This window comes from Pelodiscus sinensis, chromosome 3 (assembly GCF_052426305.1).
Source record: "Pelodiscus sinensis isolate ZL-2025 chromosome 3, ASM5242630v1, whole genome shotgun sequence".
NCBI lineage: Eukaryota > Metazoa > Chordata > Testudines > Trionychidae > Pelodiscus > Pelodiscus sinensis.
Window position 1 is genome coordinate 35,715,605 of NC_143054.1, and position 19,310 is coordinate 35,734,914.

The following is a 19,310-nucleotide window of genomic DNA, read 5'->3' on the forward strand; positions in this document are numbered from 1 at the left end:
ACAAATAGTTTGTCAATGAAATATCTTTGTGATTCTCAGTCTTTGCTGAATCTGTGTTGTATCTAGTCATTTGTTTTCAGCTACCTGCATGCTTTCATGGTTCTATTTGTTCTCAAGCCTTAGGAAAGGTATTTTCCTATGCACTTTAACAATTATATCATTTTAACTTCTGTATTCATAAGGAGAAACTATGGGGTTTTTTATAAGCTATATTTGTCTGATTGTTCTGTATTTCTTGTTCTGATGTTTAGCATGAAAAACATTCCAAATAAAGTATTTTCTTTCTTGTGTTCCTTTTCAAATGAGAATATAATGTATAAAATTCATCCTCCTGGGATAGTCTCACATTAGTTTAAAGACAGAGGAATATCTGAAAGAAGAAATAGCAAAAGAAACAGTTTGATTTGCAGACCAATATTGAAACAGGTAAAATTAGATCACCTGACAGCACTAAAAATGAGACATCTTTTTTCTGAAAATGCAGTTAGAGTTGTCATTGATATGAAAAATATTCATAGACATTTTAAAAGATGCTGTACACATTGGTAAGCTGCAAAGTCACCTTGAAAATTGTATATATAGATAACCAGCAATAAGACACTTTGTTTAAAAATAAAGCCAGTGCAGGGATCACTAATTTTGAATACAGCAGAAAGCACAATCAGAAATATTGCAATATCTTAGTCTGAGTGCAATAGTCTTATTTGAATCTTTATTTTTTAAGATTAATTTTATATACCTATTCTTAATTCTAGGACAGAGAAAAATATTTAATAATTGGCATGTAAAAGTACAATTAATTCAGATGAATACCACAGAAAGGAGCAATTATGTTTAAATATATGTGCTAATGGCTAAAATGCAAAATGTATACATAGGATAAAGTATGAATAAATAAAGTGGAGGGATTATTTCTTTTCTTTACATTTCACTTAATAGTATTCTAGAATTCAGAAGAAAAAATCTGTTTCTGAATTCTGTGTTTTCTCTTTACTAGAAGATGAAAAGGATTTTTTTGGATTTTCAAAAGCAAAGATGATACACTTTTGCAACAGATATTACCCTCATGCTTAATTGCTTTAATGGCACTGTGAGACTGGGGGCAGACTAAAAAGAAACATAATTTGAAACAAGATTATTAAATGGTAATATGTACTTCCAAGGGTCTCAACAAATGTGTAATGTGGTATCGTAATAATTGAGGAAGGGCTTTACACCAAAACTGCAGAACAGTCTGGCATAAATATATATGGATCATTTCACTGGTTTCTCAATTAGCTCTTTAAAAAACTTGAGCACAAAGAAGTTCATTGTAGCTGTCCATTATCTTCTAAAATGTTGTAAAATAATTACATGCAGAGTAGTATGGGGGGATCATTGGCATAATCCTAAACAGGAAAAGAGAGAAAAGTTCACATTAATTTCACATCTTAATCTAAGCCCTGGTTCAACAAAACACTCATGCACACTCTTAAATGTTTTGCTGATCTGGAACTCAACTGGCTTTTTATAGAAGACCATGACTTATTAATGATGATAACAATATAAATATATTGCTGATTTCATCCAAAAAATTGCATACTTTAGACATGATGGCCCTCATCTACAACGGGCAGGGTGTCCGTTTTCCTGGATCTGACTCCAGGTTAAGAGTCTATTTATCGTTTTTGTTCACATTTGCTGTAAACTTCACCCATTCCTTTATCTCTTCTTGCCTCAACTATTAAAATTCCTTTCTGAGTGGTGGCCTAAAGTCCTTGTTATCCAATATATGTACAGTCACAGAAACACCGCCTGCTATCTAATATAGGTAACAAAATAGATTTGTATCATCCTCTATCTGAAAAAAATTACTGGATTCTCATTTATTTCTGAATTCATGGATTTATATTACTAGGTTGTCTGTACCTAACATAATCCTTCTTCCTCTGTCTCTTCCTATGGAAAGGAAAAAAGTTCAGTTCATGTTTGGTTTCAAGCGGGTGAAAGGTTTTGATACATTTTCTTTTATCTGAATCTGTTTGTTTATTCCTATTTTGGAGTCAAGAAATTTATTTGCCTATTCATTTACATTTACTATTCTACATCAGGTTGAATCTCTGTAGTAGAGCACCCTCAGGATCTGACCGGTGCCAAACCAGTGAATTTATCGGACCATGTGTGGTCAATATTGTCTGGTAGCATTACAAACACTTCTACTGCTTACTGGGGGCTCTTAAAAGACATTTAGATGTAAATTAGAGATAATTGACAGCACAGAATACTGAGAGCCAGATGCTTTATGGGAGCATGGGAAACTTGGCTACACCCATGATAAGTGGACATCCTGCTAACTAAAATCATGCCAGACCATGGATGTTCCTGCAACAGAAAGTGCTAAACTGGAGAGTTTCAACAAGTAGAAGGCAAGAGTATGCTTAAAATACTGAATGGCAGGGCCAAAACTAATGAAATATAAGAAAGCCTTGCATTTTCTGCATGCTTCTAAATATGTTACAAAACTTGCCGTTGCATCAATTTTTATCGCCCTTATCCTACTTACATTTTAAAGTGTCAAACAACAAACAATGCAACAGTACACTTTATTTTACAGATATATTTTGGAAGCCCACTGAAAACCTGGTATAAAATTATATTTTGGGGATGAAACACTGGACCTGTTGAATTCAGTGGGATACTCCCATCAACTTAATTTGGGCAGGATTTAACTTAAACTCTAAGGGTATGTCTACACTACAGCGCTAATTCGAACTAACTTAGTTCGAATAATTCGAACTAAGCTCATTCGAACTAACGGATCCAGACTAAAAAACTAGTTTGAATTAGTGTTTTGCTAATTCGAACTAGCATGTCCACATTAAGTGGACACTGAACCGGGGTTAAGGATGGCCGGAAGCAGTGCCGGCAGGGCATCAGATGAGGACTTAGAGCCTGGAGCTGCTGCCTTAGGCTAGCCGAGGGCTGTGCTTAAAGGGACCCGACCCCCACCCCGGACAGACAGTTCTAAGGGGTGCCCCGCTTGCAAAGCAGTCCTGGCTTGGAGTGCCCTGAGTGCCCACACTGGGCACATCACAGCACTTGGCCATCAGACCGGCTGCACTTGCTGCAGGCTGCCATTTGGGGAGGGGGGCAATTGGAGGGCTGCAGGACAGCTTCCACCCCCAGAAGCCCGCAGAGCCAGCCCAGTCCTCCCCATTGGGGTCTCGTACCCCATTCCTCCCTCACCTCCTTCCACTTACCATTCCCTAGCCCCCCTTCCTGATGTACAAAATAAAGAAAACGTGTGGTCAAAAATAGAAACTGGGGGAGACTGGGAAAAGGAAGTGGGAGAGGGGAAGAGAGAGGGTGGGAGAGGGGAGGGCAACTAAAATGATCAGGGGTTTGGAACAGGTCCCATATAAAGAGAGGCTTAAGAGACTGGGACTTTTCAGTTTAGAAAAGAGGAGACTGAGGGGGGATAGGATAGAGGTCTCTAAAAGCATGAGTGGGGTGGAGAGGGTGCATCAAGAAAAGTTCTTCATGAGTTCCCATAATAGAAGGAGTAGAGGACACCAAAGGAAAGGAATGGGTAGCAGGCTTCAAACTAGTAACAGAAAGTTCTCCTTCACAAAGCAAAGAGTCAACCTGTGTAACTCCTTGCCGCAGGAGGCTGTGAAGGCTAGAACTAGAACAGAGTTTAAAGGGAAGTGAGATCAAGTCATGGAGGTTGGGTCCATGGAGTGGTATTAGCCAGGGGGTAGGAGTGGTGTCCCTGCCCAAAGTTTGTGGAAGGCTGGAGAGGGATGGCACGGGACAAATGGCTTGGTCACTGTCTTCGATCCATGCCCTCCAGGGTTCCTAGGCTTGGCCGCTGTCGGCAGACAGGCTACTGGGCTAGATGGACCTTTGGTCTGACCCAGTATGGCCATTGTAAGCTCAGGGCTCTGGGTCAGGGGTCTCAGTGGACCACCTTGATTTTCATGCACACCTGTTCCTGGGTGGCCAGGCTGGCAGCTCTCCTGACCTAGACGGCCACTTTCCTGTGCCTAGTGCAGAGGTCATGGACGAGGTCCACGATGTCCGCACTAGACCAGGCGGGTGCTCGCCTCTTGGTGTCCCGGGCAAGCTCCTGGGAGCCACCAGCCTGGTCCCGGGAAGAGGGGGAGGGCTGGGGGGCATCGGGTGACTGGCTCGAGCCGTGCCAGGTGCAGGGTATGCTAGCTGGGTGCTGGCAGGATTGCACCTGGCACGGGCGCCGTAGCTAGCCCGTGCCCCTTTAAGGGGTCCGGGGCTGGGAGGGGGGCAATAGAGTTTCCCTGGTGTTGGCCAGAGTGGCCACCAGGAAAAGCTGGGGAGGGCTAGCCTCCCACTAGTTCGAATTAAGGGGCTACACACCCCTGAATTCGAACTAGTAAGTTCGAACTAGGCTTAGTCCTCGTAGAATGAGGTTTACCTAGTTCGAACTAAGCGCTCCGCTAGTTTGAATTAAGTTCGAACTAGCGGAGCGCTAGTGTAGCGCTATCAAAGTTAATTCGAACTAACGTCCATTAGTTCGAATTAACTTTGTAGTGTAGACATACCCTAAGAAACTGCTTGCTGTTTTGAGAGACAATATACCTTATTCGCTGGTTCATCTAAAATATTGGGCAATGAAGTCTTCATTTCATGTTGGTTTTTGCCATCTGTTTCTGAAGATAAATTTGTTGTATCTTTTAATACGTTTGCTTCAGCTGATCCATTAGCAGACCGTGTACTGTTTAAAACAAATATGTTATTATCAACTGCCACAATTCAGCATGAAATCCAAACATATGTCCTAAGCTGATAAATAGTTATTGGGAAGTATAGTTTATATAACTATGAGGTCAAACTTGAAATCTTACTCAAGCAAAACTCTGAGCACAAATACCTTCCAAACTTCAAAATAAAAGACATTAAAAAGGAAAAGTGGACTTTTTATTTCTGTATTAAGATACTGATTCAGAAAAGTACTTAAGCATGTGCTTATATGTTTGTCTGAATAGGGATGTTTCACTGAATAAGTACCTAAGTAATTAGCATCAGTTATCACCACTGTTTATAGTAACTAGGGGATACTATGGTTCAACTTTTGTCAAAGACTGAATTACAATTCTTGGTTGGGGAAGAAGGAATCACAATAGGCAATTGAAGATAGAGGAGGTGAAAACTGTTGACAATTTTATTACAATTGTAAAGTAGAGCAACTAAAATTTCCAGAAAACTTTGGAATGTCCAAAACTTTCAAAGTCTATCAGGTTAAATATAGCAGTAGTAGCAGTAGGTGTAGTATAATTTGTTTGCTCTTATTTTTATTGTGAATGTGAAGGTACATGACATTTTTAGAACTAGTTTGGTTCTGTTTTGCAAAGGCAGGAACTATCCCACAACCAAATACCTTTTTCTTTTGTAATAAACATTTTGTACTTCTTTAACTTCTATTCTATGGCAATACATAAATGGACACAACAATAGTGAACAAAATGAGATTTGCATTTGAAGCCAGAAAAACGTGTTTCACACTTCAGTAAGAGAACACTGTCTCCAAATGTTACCCACTAGTCCTGTACAATGTCCTACACAAGAGGATCCCTGCTCTTGTGTGGTGCCTTATTGAATTCACCAGGCTTCTGAACAGCTGCAGGGACCACCAGTGCAGCACAACTAGCAGGATGGGGCCCTAACTCTTCAAGAGGCAACTCTCTGTAATAATTTTTCCTAAAGCATTTATTAACTGTGGCAAAAAGCAAACAAACAAACAAAACCATTGAAAAACAACTTTTAGAGATTTCATCCATTTTTTCCAAATCCTGTTACTAGACAACCCGTTACAAGAGCAAACACATACACGCAGAGCTGAGGATGTCTTACAGAGAAGGCACATTTTAAAGTCACGTATTATGTCACCAAAGTTAGGGCCACAATAGATAGATGTGTAGCTTTTGGTGACATAATACGTGACTATAAAACAATGCTGGTGTTCAAATTAGTGACCTTAAATGAAAGCAGCTGATACCCCTTATTAGCCTCCTCAGCAATCCATTTCTTCCAAGTACATATCATAAAAATGTATTGGCTAAAGGCATGTTCACAACTTGCATCTACAGAGAAGTTATGAAATTGATGGTGGTAAGTGTCCTCAGCTGCATGAAATGTGAATTTGGGGGTGAGATTTAGAACAATGCTATTTGAGGATGCTGATGAAGCATTGCTAATTCATCACCTGTACAATCCTCTGGCTGCATTTTGGCTATTAAGCATGCTACACATATAAGTGGGTCAAATGTAAATTAGCTCAGTACAGGAGTTACATGGCTCCCTTCCTCTGACTCATCAAAATGGAAATATGCATTATATAATCCACAGGGCAGAGAAAAGATTTAATTCCATGAAGTGTCTGCTTATCATCATTGCACATTATTTGACAGGTGGAATAATATAAGAAGGCAAAGGATACTTATGGGAAAACAATAGAATGACACATTTGAAAACAGTGCCATGTGAAATATTCTCATCATGTTCTGAAGGAACAGAGTAAAAGGTGCATTTCTCCAGCCCCACTTTCATTCACACACTGTTACATGACTAAAACACCTCTTAGGCTACATCTATACTGCTTCCTTCTTGCACAAAAGTCTATACAAATGAAGCACAGATTAGCATATTGCCACACTTCATTTGCATAAATAATTAGGGGCCGTTTTTGCGCAAAAATCCCCTCTTGCAAAAGAGCCGTTGTTCCTCATTTTTTCAGGAATATGCTAATCCATGGTTAATTTGCATAAGCTTTTGCATAGGCTTTTGTGCAAGAAGGAAGCAGTGTAGATATAGCCCTAGTGTGTAAGAATGACACCAGGCAAAAGGTATCAAAGGCCTAGATGTATTGGTCAAGTGACCAATGTCATTGAGATCATTTTAGTATCTCAGAGGTGTTTGGCAAATGCCACTACACTGTAAAACTCTAACATAAACACATCTCTTCTCCTCTAATGGCCTGATCCAGGTTCTATGGGTGTTGGATCAGAATCCCCTTCTGTAAGTGTAATTCCTGTTACACTGATCAACAGGGAAAACTGACCCTATTTTGTAATCTCTTCTCCCGTAGGGAAGCCATGAAGACATTACAAGTCATTATTGCAGTGAATTCCCCACAGACTGGATGATATTGTTTCTTTAGGACTTTTGCACTGTTGTGGCCTCTACTTTTGATTTTCCTAAAGATGAATACATTATTTTGTTTCTGAAATGCCACTTAATCTTCTAAGCACCCTGAAGCTCTTCCTCTCAACCCTTTCTTTATAATGGAAAGGGAGCAATGCAAACAAAAATGTGATAGATAGAAGGTTGTAAAGTTTGCACAGCCCAAGTACACAGTGTGAAAGGTCTGCAGGAAGTGAATGGAATGAATTAATTTCTTATAGGTTATGACCCAGCAGCAATTTTTTTTTGTGGCTGCTACTGAAAGCTCTGAGCTGTGCCAGCCCACAAAACTGCTGTATTGTCTTTGCTTTGGGGAAGATGACTGAGTCCAGTTAGTTGCAGATCCACTGGCCCTGCTCTTATCATCTTTATTACATATCTGTAATTAGCATTTTCTTTATATATATATATATATATATATATATATATATATATATATATATATATATATGGAATGGATATATGAAATGTTCTTTATATATCTGTACATACTCAATGCTTTGCATTCTTTAAAATAAAACCAAGCCCAATTGATGCACAATTTAATTCTAATTCCTTTCCTCTTGTATTTGCAGTAAAACTATTTGCTGTAAAAATATTTTTACATTTGTTGTTGAATGTATGAGTCATATAAAATGTCCTTTTCCATAGGACAAAGGTGTATTTGGGGAAGGTGGTATCTTCTTCCCCAAGTAGCACTGCAATATTCAGTGTAGGCAAAGAGTAGATCAGATTTTCAGTTGGTGTGATCTGGCATAGCTTCAATGACTTTTGCAGAGCTACATCCCTTTACAGCTGCTAGGGTGAGTGAATCTGATATACATAACAATGAGTTAACTAGAGCTAGATGGAAATTTTCCATAAAAATGTTTTCTGTAAAAAATAGTTTCCACAAAAATAAAAAGATTCCGCACAAAAGTTTCATCTTTTTGTTGGGAAAACTTCTTCAAAATATGTAATTTGGGGCTGGGTCTTCCCAAATTTAAACATTTTGATTTTTCAAATTGAGTGGAATTTTTTTTGTTTAAGGTCATTTTACAGTTAATCTCTGTCCCCTGGAGCAGTCATGATGCTACACAGAAGTTGACCCCATTCTTCTCCCTAAGCATCTTCTCTCCATTCTTCTCCTTTACATCTCCCATGATGTATCACAGTCTCCAGTATGGTTGAACCTCAATTAGACTTCAGAGAGTTGTGTGGCTGTGATTCATTGCATGAAATGCATCTGTCTGACAATAATCTGTCTGAGAAATAGTCTGGCTGAGAAGCCCAATCCATAGAAGATAATGGGCACATGAGGAACACAACTCTAATGCCTGTAAAGCAGTGTGGCCTATCAGGCAGATTCATTACAATATCAAACTGAGCCAAAATAAAACATTTAAATTCTGCTCAACAAATTGAAATTAAATGCTTCTGTTCATGAACGCCAAAATATTCCATTTTAATTGAAAATGTCAAAAATATTTTAGGATTTCGTAAGTGACTGCAAATTCTTCTCAACTTTCTGATCTGTGAAAAGATTTGATTTTTTTTTAATTCTAGAAGAAAACAAGTTGCAATATATTGGAATTTCCCAAGTTCTGTATATTCAATTATAGATCAGCTCCTGATTTAATACCAACCAACCATATGATATCATGGTTAATTTAATAATATTTTATTTCCTCTTTTTCTATTATACTTGATTAAAAGTGCTGGCATTGCAACTTTTATAGGGAATGGTAATCCCTTCAATTCCCCAAAAAGGAAAAGGGTAAAATTCTATCTCTTATGAGCACAAATTAGGCTTCTGGGACTTATATAAAAAGCAGTTACGCACTTAACTTCCTTTGAAAGCAATATGTTAGGTGTTTAAATACTTTTCTATATCTAGGCCAAAGGACCTTAGTCCTTAAATTCTTAAAGCACATATTTCAACATTTACTTTTGAAAATGTTGCCAGAAAAAGAAAAAACTTAAAATGTAATGCCTCTGTCACAATCATTGGCACAGATAGTTCAAAGGGACTATATACATTTCTGTTTTGTAAGAAAATTAAAGCAAGGGATAAAACTTTATTCACTACTAGTGCTCCATGAATAATGTAAGTCAATTTTCAGACCAGTACTTTGGTGTGCTAAAGTAATTCAGCCAGTACATGAGAAAGATGCTTTAGACAACATCAGCAGGAGAATGAGGTCAAAAAGGTGAAACAAGCACAAACACTGTTGATTCAGGACCAGAGGAAAATAGTAATCTGATGCTAGTTTAGATAGTTTTACCTTATTGAACTGGCAGTCTTCCTGCTGTGGGAATTAGCCATGTGACAATGACCTTGGCTTGGTCTCATTACGGAGAATAGTCTTATAAAGCACCACCACTATCCCTTTACAATTCTCAATCCACCAAGTTAATAACCTCTACTTACAAGATACAGTCCCAAACAGACATGTACACTTGGCAGTGAATTTTGGAATTTAAACATCTGATTTGGAGGTGATTTGGAGCTGCATTACTGTAGAGATTAATTAAGGAGAAACCTAAAAATATATTTCCATGAAAGCTCTTCTGTAGTTCAGCTCCCCTGAAATAGCCTCCTATCCAGCCTTTATAAAAAAAAGATATAGGTCATATGGATTTCATGTAAGAGTAGACACATTCAAGTGACTTGCATGACTGAAGTTATACAACACCTGAGATTGTAACAAGGAGTTCCCCATCTCAGTCCCATGCTTTGTAAAATGCTATTCTAGAATAAAGTATGTTTCCTAGTGTGAAAACTACCTTTCCTAGCCACAAAAAACTTAAGTGAATATAAAACCTGTTACTAATATAACTATTTTTCAGTGCAATAACATTATCTCTTTCTTTTACATTTCACATGTTTAGTAAGGAAAAAATAACCAGTCATATGCTTCATCGAAGGCTTTTGGAGATATTTCAAATAACGTTTTTAAAAGTGCTCTATGTTTCTGAAGTACTTACTCTCTCCCTCTACACCTCATTGCTTTTGGAATTTACTCTGTGACTCTGCATTTCAATGCTGTTAAAAGCAGTTATTTTCTATCAAATACATTATTGTTCTTTTCTCCTTCTTAGAGGACTTCTGCATCCTGGTTTTTCCAAGGCCCACAATGAGGACATCTAATTAATCTCTATATTATGTCTAATTTAGACTTTAATCCTTCTCATGACCTATATATGTGCTTAACTATAATACACCAGTATTCTCATGGACTTAATTTGGGTGACTCCTATAGGACCGCCATAAAATTCAGATCTAGACTTGGCATAACCCAATTTTTAGATCTCTAGCTTTTTTTAGTGTGCCTCTCTAAAAAGGCTCTATACTATAATAAAATACTGGATTTTTTTCCAGAGTATGGGGATATATAATATAAACTCTCTAGATTCCCATGTCACATATTACTACTAGTTGCATTCCATCCATCCTTCATTCATATCCCTTACCCTCAATATTTTTTCCTATTGAATCTTAATTAGTATCAGTTAGTTAAGCTCTAACCTCTGCAAGTTATAAAACCTTGCCCTGAAAACCTTAGTGTTCTGTATAACAGAAGTGGAGAAGATGAGATGAATTGGGATGATAAGAGGAAATAATTTGGGAGTAATGTTTTTAAATGTTCAATTTGTTCATTACAAATTTTCAAGAACTGCTTAACAGTTTCTCAGTGATTTGAAAGGTGTTAAACCCATTTTTCTGGCTAAATACTAACATGGATGATTACGTTCTCCTGTCTAATTCTCTTTTCCCACAGTTTCAACTGAAGATTTTTTTTACTTCCCTTTCAAAAATATCTCTTGTGTAGTTTTGCTAGAGTAGAATGGTTGCTGTAATTACTTGTACACCCCGGAGAGTTAAGGAACCTTTGTGTAAATGAGAATTAGACTTGTTGTCTCTACAGGCTTGTCTACATGGTGCAGAAATGTGCACTAAAGAGGTATAATTTCTAAAGTACGCCTAATGTGTTACCCATTAATTGGCCCATATAGACCTGGCTGGCATGAACTGAAAGTTTTCTATTCTTACATAAGCAATAAGAACTTTTGCTACATGGCCAATTAGCTGGAACATGTTGGTGCCCTTTAGAAATCATAGTCCTCTAGTACTCATTGCCCTACCATATAGACAAGCCCTAAGAGTTTTGAAATCTTGCATGAGGAGAAGCACTGTGTAAACATATTATTATTATTTCTTTAATAATATTAATTACCAGTCAGTGTCTAGGGAAGATGATTTAGTAATAAATTATCTTAAATCAGACTCCCCACCTGTCCTCCCCAACTGTATCCAGGGATTAATTTCAGAGGCAAATACTTTCAGAGAAGGTTTCTTCCAAGGCTACTATGTCATACTGTCTGTGATTGTAACAGGGAAAGATTAACGTTTAACATTAAAGGAATAGAAGAGTCCAAGAAATGACCACAAGAAATATATTTGTTTTTAAAAAAGGAGAAAATATTAAAACTGCTGTAGCATATTCTACATGGCATGTATTGTAGAAAAGCTTAACTTTGCAAAAAAGATCAGTTATGATGCCAAGTTCAATATCTGCAAGGTAAAATTGCAGAGTGGACTTTTTATTATATTTTCTAATTTGATAATTCATGGCTTAGTGATCTTTACTTATTCATGATGATGTGTTATTTTATTGCTCCTTTTTTTACTGTTTGGGTTTCCCCACTGACTATATATAAATAACACCGTGGGTGCGTCTAGACTGGCAAGATTTTGCACAAAAGTGCCCGCTTTTGCGCAAAAACTTGCCAGCTGTCTACACTGGCCACTTGAATTTGCACAAGAGCACTGACTTTGTAATGTACAAAATTAGTGCTTCTTGCACAAATGCTTTCACACTCCCGCTTGGGAAAAAGCCCTCGTGCGTAAGAATACTTGAGCAAGAGGGCCAGTTTAGACAGGGAAGAACTGTTTTGCGCAAAAAAGCCCCGATGGCTAAAATGGCGATCGGGGTTTTCTTGCGCAAAATCACGTCTAGACTGGCCATGGATGCTTTTGCGTAAAAGCAAATCTTTTGCTCAAATGCACTTGTCAATCTAGATGCGCTTTTGCGAAAATACTTTTAATGGAAAAAATTTATCCTTTAGAGATAAGGGATAAGGGATCTTTTGGAAAAGACTTTATTTTCCGCAAGATCAGCATCTAGACTGGCACTTTTTTCCGACAAAGCTCCATGCGGACAAAAAGCGGCAGCCATTTTTATGCTAATGAATCGGGGGAGATGTAAATCCCCGCTTCATTAGCAATTGCGATACGTCTAATTTACATTCCTTTTACGAAAAAGGGATGAAGTCTAAACATAGACCTAAAGTGTTAGCGTTCATTCCATGTTAAGTAGCTCTGCTTAAGGAACTTTGCTTTTATTTAAAGAATATGGGAGAAGGATATAATAGGATAGTTCACTCCGAAATCATCTTAAAAGGTCCAAGCTCACTGTGACCAGAATAACTCTAAAAAGTAACCGTGAATCTGATAAAATCATAGGCACATATTTTTAATAATTTAGTTGAAACTTAACATTTACATTTGAATTTAGAGAAATACAGAAGTGGGTTCAGGAACTTAATTCAAGCTATTATTCAGAACAGCTTCTGTAGCCTGGCACAATTTAACTATTTTAAACAGTCTTAGTACTCAATACTCTGTGGCAACAAGCACTTCCACAATTTTTAAGGGGTCAGTGGCTCATATGTTTATATCAATACAGTATTTAGCTGCTACATTTGCAACTGATCACAAGCCCTGACAAAAATTTTAATGACAGTTAGCTGGGCTAGGGAAAAAAAGAAAGATGCATTCAGAACTATTCTCACTGTAAAAATGCCCCTGAAGCAGCTGAGCACTTTGGATTTTGTCTAAAGACAGTAACACAAGATGGCTAAAAATCCTGAAATATATCAGCACAGAAAAAGAAAATGAGGAACCAGTTAACAATTCTTAAAATATAATATTCTGGATGGTTATAAAAAGTTAGTTTACCTATATACTCGTTCATAAGCCAACCTTTTTTTCAAAAAAAATCCCACTGTGAAGAGTGAGGCTTGGCTTATGAATGGGTTCTTCCTGAGCTTCAGGGAGCTAGGCTGAAGGACTTGCTAGCTGTTAGCACGGAATCTTTCAGCTGAGAAACTCTTAACAGATAACACTGATAACACTTAATACTTTAACAATGAGTTTTTAACACTTCCCTGCAGCCAGCAAATCCTTGAGCCACCCCCCCCCCCCCCCCCCCACACACACACACACACTTTGCTTCCAGTGGCTCTGGAAGTTTTATAGCTCAGTGTTAAAGTGCAAAGTGCTAAAAGCTAAGCTGAGAGACTTTGTGCTGACCCTGATCCTGAGGAGCTGTAACTATACATCTATACTCTGAATTCAGCTTATAAACGGGTCACTGACTTTTTAACATTTTTTCTCTGTAAGTTCTGGGGGTCAGCTTAGAGATGAATGGGCTTAGTTCGAGCATATATGGTAATTTAAATTCTTCCAAGTTGACAGAGGAGGTTATCATCTTGGAAATGTCAAAAATTCCCTAAAGCTTCAAGGAGCATGTACATGTCCAGCTGTAGCTCTCAGTCTCTCATTTACATAGGCAGCCATGGGATGTTAATTAGCACAAAGGGTCAGAACCTTTGTTTTAAGTCTCCTGCAGTTGAACAGTGCTTTCGCTCATAGCTTATTTGCCTTTTCTAACATTTTGATACAGTGAGAGTGACAGTGTACTTTATTCTATGGACTTCTAGACACAGACAAATAAATAAAATAATTTGCTTTCAGTCAAGTTATTAATCAATCTAGATCTTAAATTATTCAAGAGATTGTTTCTCTAAACTAAGACAAGGATAAATCCTGGCAAGAAATAATGAAGAAAGTGATTCTCACCCATTGCTATTCATATTGTAGGCCAGCTGCTATCCTTAATGCTACTTTGATTAGGTCCATCAATTACTAATATTATCAGGGTCTCTAAACTGTTAATGCCCCCTTTTTCTTGCAGCCTAATTTTGATTCAGCAATCAAAAATCAGCAAAATGATCATATTACTTGTTAAAACTTTAATATGGTACTACTGAGAAACCCTGACTGGAGTCAGTGCCCCATTGTGTTAGGCACTCTATACACATATAATAAACTAAATAAATAATAATTATCTATGTAAGCAGAGTCTGAATAAATACTTCCATTACAGCTAGCTGGAATGGAAAAGGAATCCTGGGTGTGTTTATGTAAATACAGTTTGCCCCTGCTTTGCTTAGATGGGTTATATATTTGGCTGTTACAGTGTTTTTTTCTTAACATGACTGGTATTGGGTCACAAATTGTGTTAATACTAATTGCAATGTCTGTAATTATTCGGGGAATGCAAAAGAAATAACCTGGCACAAACTCTCAGTTTAAAGAATGAGATTCTGGGCATGTGCATGTAAATACAGTTCACTCAGGGTATGTCTACACTACCACCCTAGTTCGAACTAGGGTGGTAATGTAGGCAACTGGAGTTGCAAATGAAGCCCAGGATTTGAATTTCCCGGGCTTCATTTGCATAAAGCCGGGCACCGCCATTTTTAAATGTCCGCTAGTGCGGACTCCGCATTGAAATGATTTAATCTGTTTACATGAATATCAAGCAACCCACTTGAAAAATCCTAAAATTTCAAAAGAAATGAAGTTTTATCCATCAAAAACCTGAAAATAACAGTGTCTAGGGCTCCCACAACACCTTTAGCAAAACTGTTAACTTAAACAAAGACAGCATTTTTGTCATGGATTTGATAAACGTGTCAAATGTCATGATTCTTGTCATCCCTAGTCAGCTGAGTTTACTATGCCTACAGGGAGCAGTGTCAGAATGCTGATCAACTGAAGAGCCTACTGTGATTACACAGTGATTTCAGAATCATACCTATTGCAGCGTAGTGAGGAAAGTTCATTCTGTTTTTTTCCCCTTTATATATAGCAGTATAGGCTCCAGGTGCCTTTGACATAACATTACAAGAGATGCAGAACAGTAACAAGATTACACCAAATACACTGGTCCATCCTTGCCCTAAAACCCAGATTAAAAATGAGGCCAATTAAAGCCATGAGTGCCCTCTGATAGGTTTTTTTAGAATGAATGGTCCTCAGTCTGAGCTCCAAAGTGTGAGCAAAATTTTCTGTGACAAATACATGTGTCTAGCTAAGATGCATCAACAAAAGGTTGTAGAGCAGTTTTTAAACTAAGGATTGGGGGAAAGCCGACAGATGAATAGTGACAAATTGTTAAAGTGCTTATACACAAAGTGCTCCACTTAGGAAGGAACAATCAGTTCCATACATACAAGATGGGAAGCGACTGTCTAGGAAGGAGCATGGCGGAAAGGGATCTAGGGGTCATAGTGGACCACAAGTTGAATATGAGTCAACAGTGTGATGCTGTTGCAAAAAAAGCTAATATGATTCTAGGTTGTATCAACAGGTGTGTTGTAAGCAAAACTCGTGAAGTCATTCTGCCACTCTACTCTGCACTAGTTAGGCCTCAGCTGGAGTACTGTGTCCAGTTCTGGGCACCACATTTCAAGAAAGATGTGGAGAAATTGGAAAGGGTACAGAGAAGAGCGACAAGACTGATTAAAGGTCTAGAGAACATGACCTATGAAGCCAGGCTTCATGAACTGGGCTTGTTTAGTTTGGAAAAAAGAAGATTAAGGGGGGACATGATAGCGGTTTTCAAATATCTAAAAGGGTGTCACAAGGAGGAAGGAGAAAATTTGTTCCTCTTGGTTTCTGAGGACAGGACAAGGAGTAATGGGCTTAAAGTGCAGCAAGGGAGGTTTAGATTGGACATTAGGAAAAAATTCCTAACTGTCAGGGTGGTCAAATATTGGAATAAATTGCCAAGGGAGGTGGTGGAATCTCCCTCTCTGGAGATATTTAAGAACATGTTAGATTGACATCTGTCAGGGATGGTGTAGACGGTGCTTGGTCCTGCCCTGAGGGCGGGGGGCTGGACTCGATGACCTCTCGAGGTCCCTTCCAGTCCTATGATTCTATGAAATGCTAGAAGTCTAAATAGTAAAATGGGTGAACCTAGAGTGCTAGTTTTAAAGGAGGATATTAATATAATAGGCATCACGGAAACTTGGTGAAATGAGGACAATCAATGAGACAGTCATACCAGGGTACAAAATATATTGGAAGGACAGAACAGGTCATGGTGGGGGAGCGGCACTATATGTGAAAGAAAATATAGAATCAAATGAAGTAAAAATCTTAAATGAGCCAAAATGTTCCATAGACTCTATCCATGCTCCACTAGTAAGAATATAGCAGTAGGAATATATTATTGACCACCTGATCAGGACAGTGATAGTGATGCTAAAGGAGATTAGAGAGGCTATCAAATTAAAAAACTCAATAATAATGGGGGATTTCAACTATCCCCATATTGATGGGGTACACGTCACCTCAGGAAGAGAAGCAGAGATAAAATTTCTTGATACGTTAAATTACAGCTTCTTGGAGCAACTGGTTCTAGAACCCACAAGGCGAGAGGCTATTCCTGATTTAGTCCTAAGTGGAGTGCAGGATCTGGTTCAAGAGGTAAATAGAACTGGGACCACTTGGAAATAGTGACCATAATGTAATAAAATTTAACATCCCTTTGGTGGGAAAAACACCTCAGCAGCCCAACACTGTGGCATTTGATTTCAGAAAGGGGAACTACACAAAAATAAGGAAGTTAGTTAAACAGAAATTAAAAGGCACAGTGACAAAAGTAAAATCTCTGCAAGCCACATGGAAACTTTTCAAAGACACCATAATAGAGGCTCAACTTAAATGTATATGCCAAATTAACACAGTAAGAGAACCAAAAAAGTGCCACTTTGGCTTAACAAGTAGTAAAAGAAGCAGTGACAGATAAAAAGGTATCTTTTAAAAAGTGGAAGTCAAATCCTACTGAGGAAAATAGAAAGGAGCATAACCTTTGTCAAATTAAGTGTAAAAATATAATAAGAAAAGCCAAAAAGGAGTTTGAAGAATAGCTAGACAAAAACTAAAAAAGTAATAGTAAAAGAGTTTTTAAGTACATCAGAAGCAGGAAGTCGGCTATACAACCAGTGGGGCCCTTGGACGTTTGAGATGCTAAAAGAGTACTCAAAGATGATAAAGTCATAGTGGAGAAGCTAAATGAATGCTTTCCTTCAGTTTTCATGGCTGAGGATACTGGGGAGATTTCCAAACCTGAGCCATTCTTTTTAGGTGACAAATCTGAGAGGGTATGTCTACACTACAATGTTAGTTCAAACTAACAGACGTTAGTTCGAACTAACATTCATAGGCGCTACACTAGCGCTCCGCTAGTTCGAATTTAAATCGAACTAGCGGAGCGCTTAGTTCGAACTAGGAAAACCTCATTTTACGAGGATTAAGCCTAGTCCGAACTTACTAGTTCGAATTAAGGGCTGTGTAGCCCCTTAATTCGAACTAGTGGGAGGCTAGCCCTCCCCAGGTTTCCCTGGTGGCCACTCTGGCCAACACCAGGGAAACTCTATTGTCCCCCTCCTGGCCCCGGACCCCTTAAAGGGGCATGGGCTGGCTACGGTGCCCGTGTCAGGTGCAAGCCTGCCAGCACCCAGCCAGCAGACCCTGCACCTGGCACGGCACAGAGCCACCCACCCGACGTTCCCCAGCCCACCCCCTCTTCCTGGGACCAGGCTGGCAGCTCCCGGGAGCTTGCCCGGGACCGCAAGAAGCGGGCACCTTCCTGGGCTAGTGCAGACAGGAAAGTGGCCGTCTAGGGCAGGAGAGCTGCCAGCCTGGCCACCCAGGAGCAGGTTGGCATGAAAATCAAGGTGGTCCACTGAGACCTTCGACCCTGAGCCCTGAGCTTACAATGGCCATACTGGGTCAGACCAAAGGTCCATCTAGCTCAGTAGCCTGTCTGCCAACAGCGGCCAACCCTAGGGACCCTGGAGGGGATGGACCGAAGACAGTGACCAAGCCATTTGTCTCGTGCCATCCCTCTCCAGCCTTCCACAAACTTGGGCAGGGACACCACTCCTACCCCCTGGCTAAGACTACTCCATGGACCCAACCTCCATGACTTGATCTCACTTCCCTTTAAACTCTGTTCTAGTTGTAGCCTTCACAGCCTCCTGCAGCAAGGAGTTCCACAGGTTAACTATTTGCTTTCTGAAGAACAACTTTCTCTTACTAGTTTGAAGTCTGCTACCCATTCCTTTCCTTTGGTGTCCTCTAGTCCTTCTTTATGGGAACGCATGAAGAACTTTTCTGAATGCACCCTCTCCACCCAACCCCTGCTTTTAGAGACCTCTATCCTGTCCCCCCTCCGTCTCCTCTTTTCTAAGCTGAGAAGTCCCAGTCTCTGTAGCCTCTCTTCATATGGGACCTGTTCCCAACCCCTGATCATGTTAGTTGCCCTCCCCTCTCCCAGCCTTTCTCTTCCCCTCTCCCACCTCCTTTTCTCAGTCTCCCCCAGTTTTGTTCAATAAAGTCAGATTCCATTTTTGACCACAATTGTCCTTTATTTTGTACATCAAGAAAAGGGGCTAGGGAAGGGTAAGTGGAAGGAGGTGAGGGGGGAATGGGGTATGAGCCCCCGATGAGGAGGACTGGGCTGGCTCTGCAGGCTTCTGGGGGTGGAAGCTCTCCTGCAGCCCCCCAATTGCCCTCTCTCCCCAGATGGCAGCCTGCGGCAAGTGCAGCCGGGCTGATGGCCGAGTGCTGTGATGTGCCCAGTGTTGGCACTCTGGGCACTCCAAGCCAGGACTGGTTTTCAAGCGGGGCACCCCTGAGAACTGTCTGTCCGGGATGGGGGTCGGGTCCCTTTAAGCGCAGCCCTCGGCTAGCCTGAGACAGCATCTCCACACTCTAAGTCCTCCTCTGATGCCCTGCCGGCACTGCTTCCGGCCATCCTTAAGCCCTGTTCAGGGTCCACTCAATGTGGACATGCTAGTTCGAAATTAGCAAAACGCTAATTCGAACTAGTTTTTAATTCTAGACGCGTTAGTTCGAATTAGCTTAGTTCGAATTAACTAATTCGAACTAAGTTAGTTCGAACTAACTCTGTAGTGTAGACATACCCAGA

At 39.5% G+C, this 19,310-nt stretch overlaps 1 protein-coding gene across 1 annotated transcript in view; it reads right to left on the reverse strand.

Moving 5' to 3' along the window:
* Nucleotides 1–1,908: 1,908 nt before the first annotated feature.
* The window catches only part of TPO (thyroid peroxidase), an 89,732-nt gene continuing 72,330 nt past the window's right edge, over nucleotides 1,909–19,310 (reverse strand). The window contains exons 14-15 of the mRNA XM_089776921.1: nucleotides 4,597–4,732; nucleotides 1,909–1,938 (exon numbers count right to left, since the gene is read on the reverse strand). Of these exons, the coding sequence (XP_089633047.1) occupies nucleotides 1,909–1,938; nucleotides 4,597–4,732 (166 nt within the window). The remainder of the gene's footprint in view (nucleotides 1,939–4,596; nucleotides 4,733–19,310) is intronic.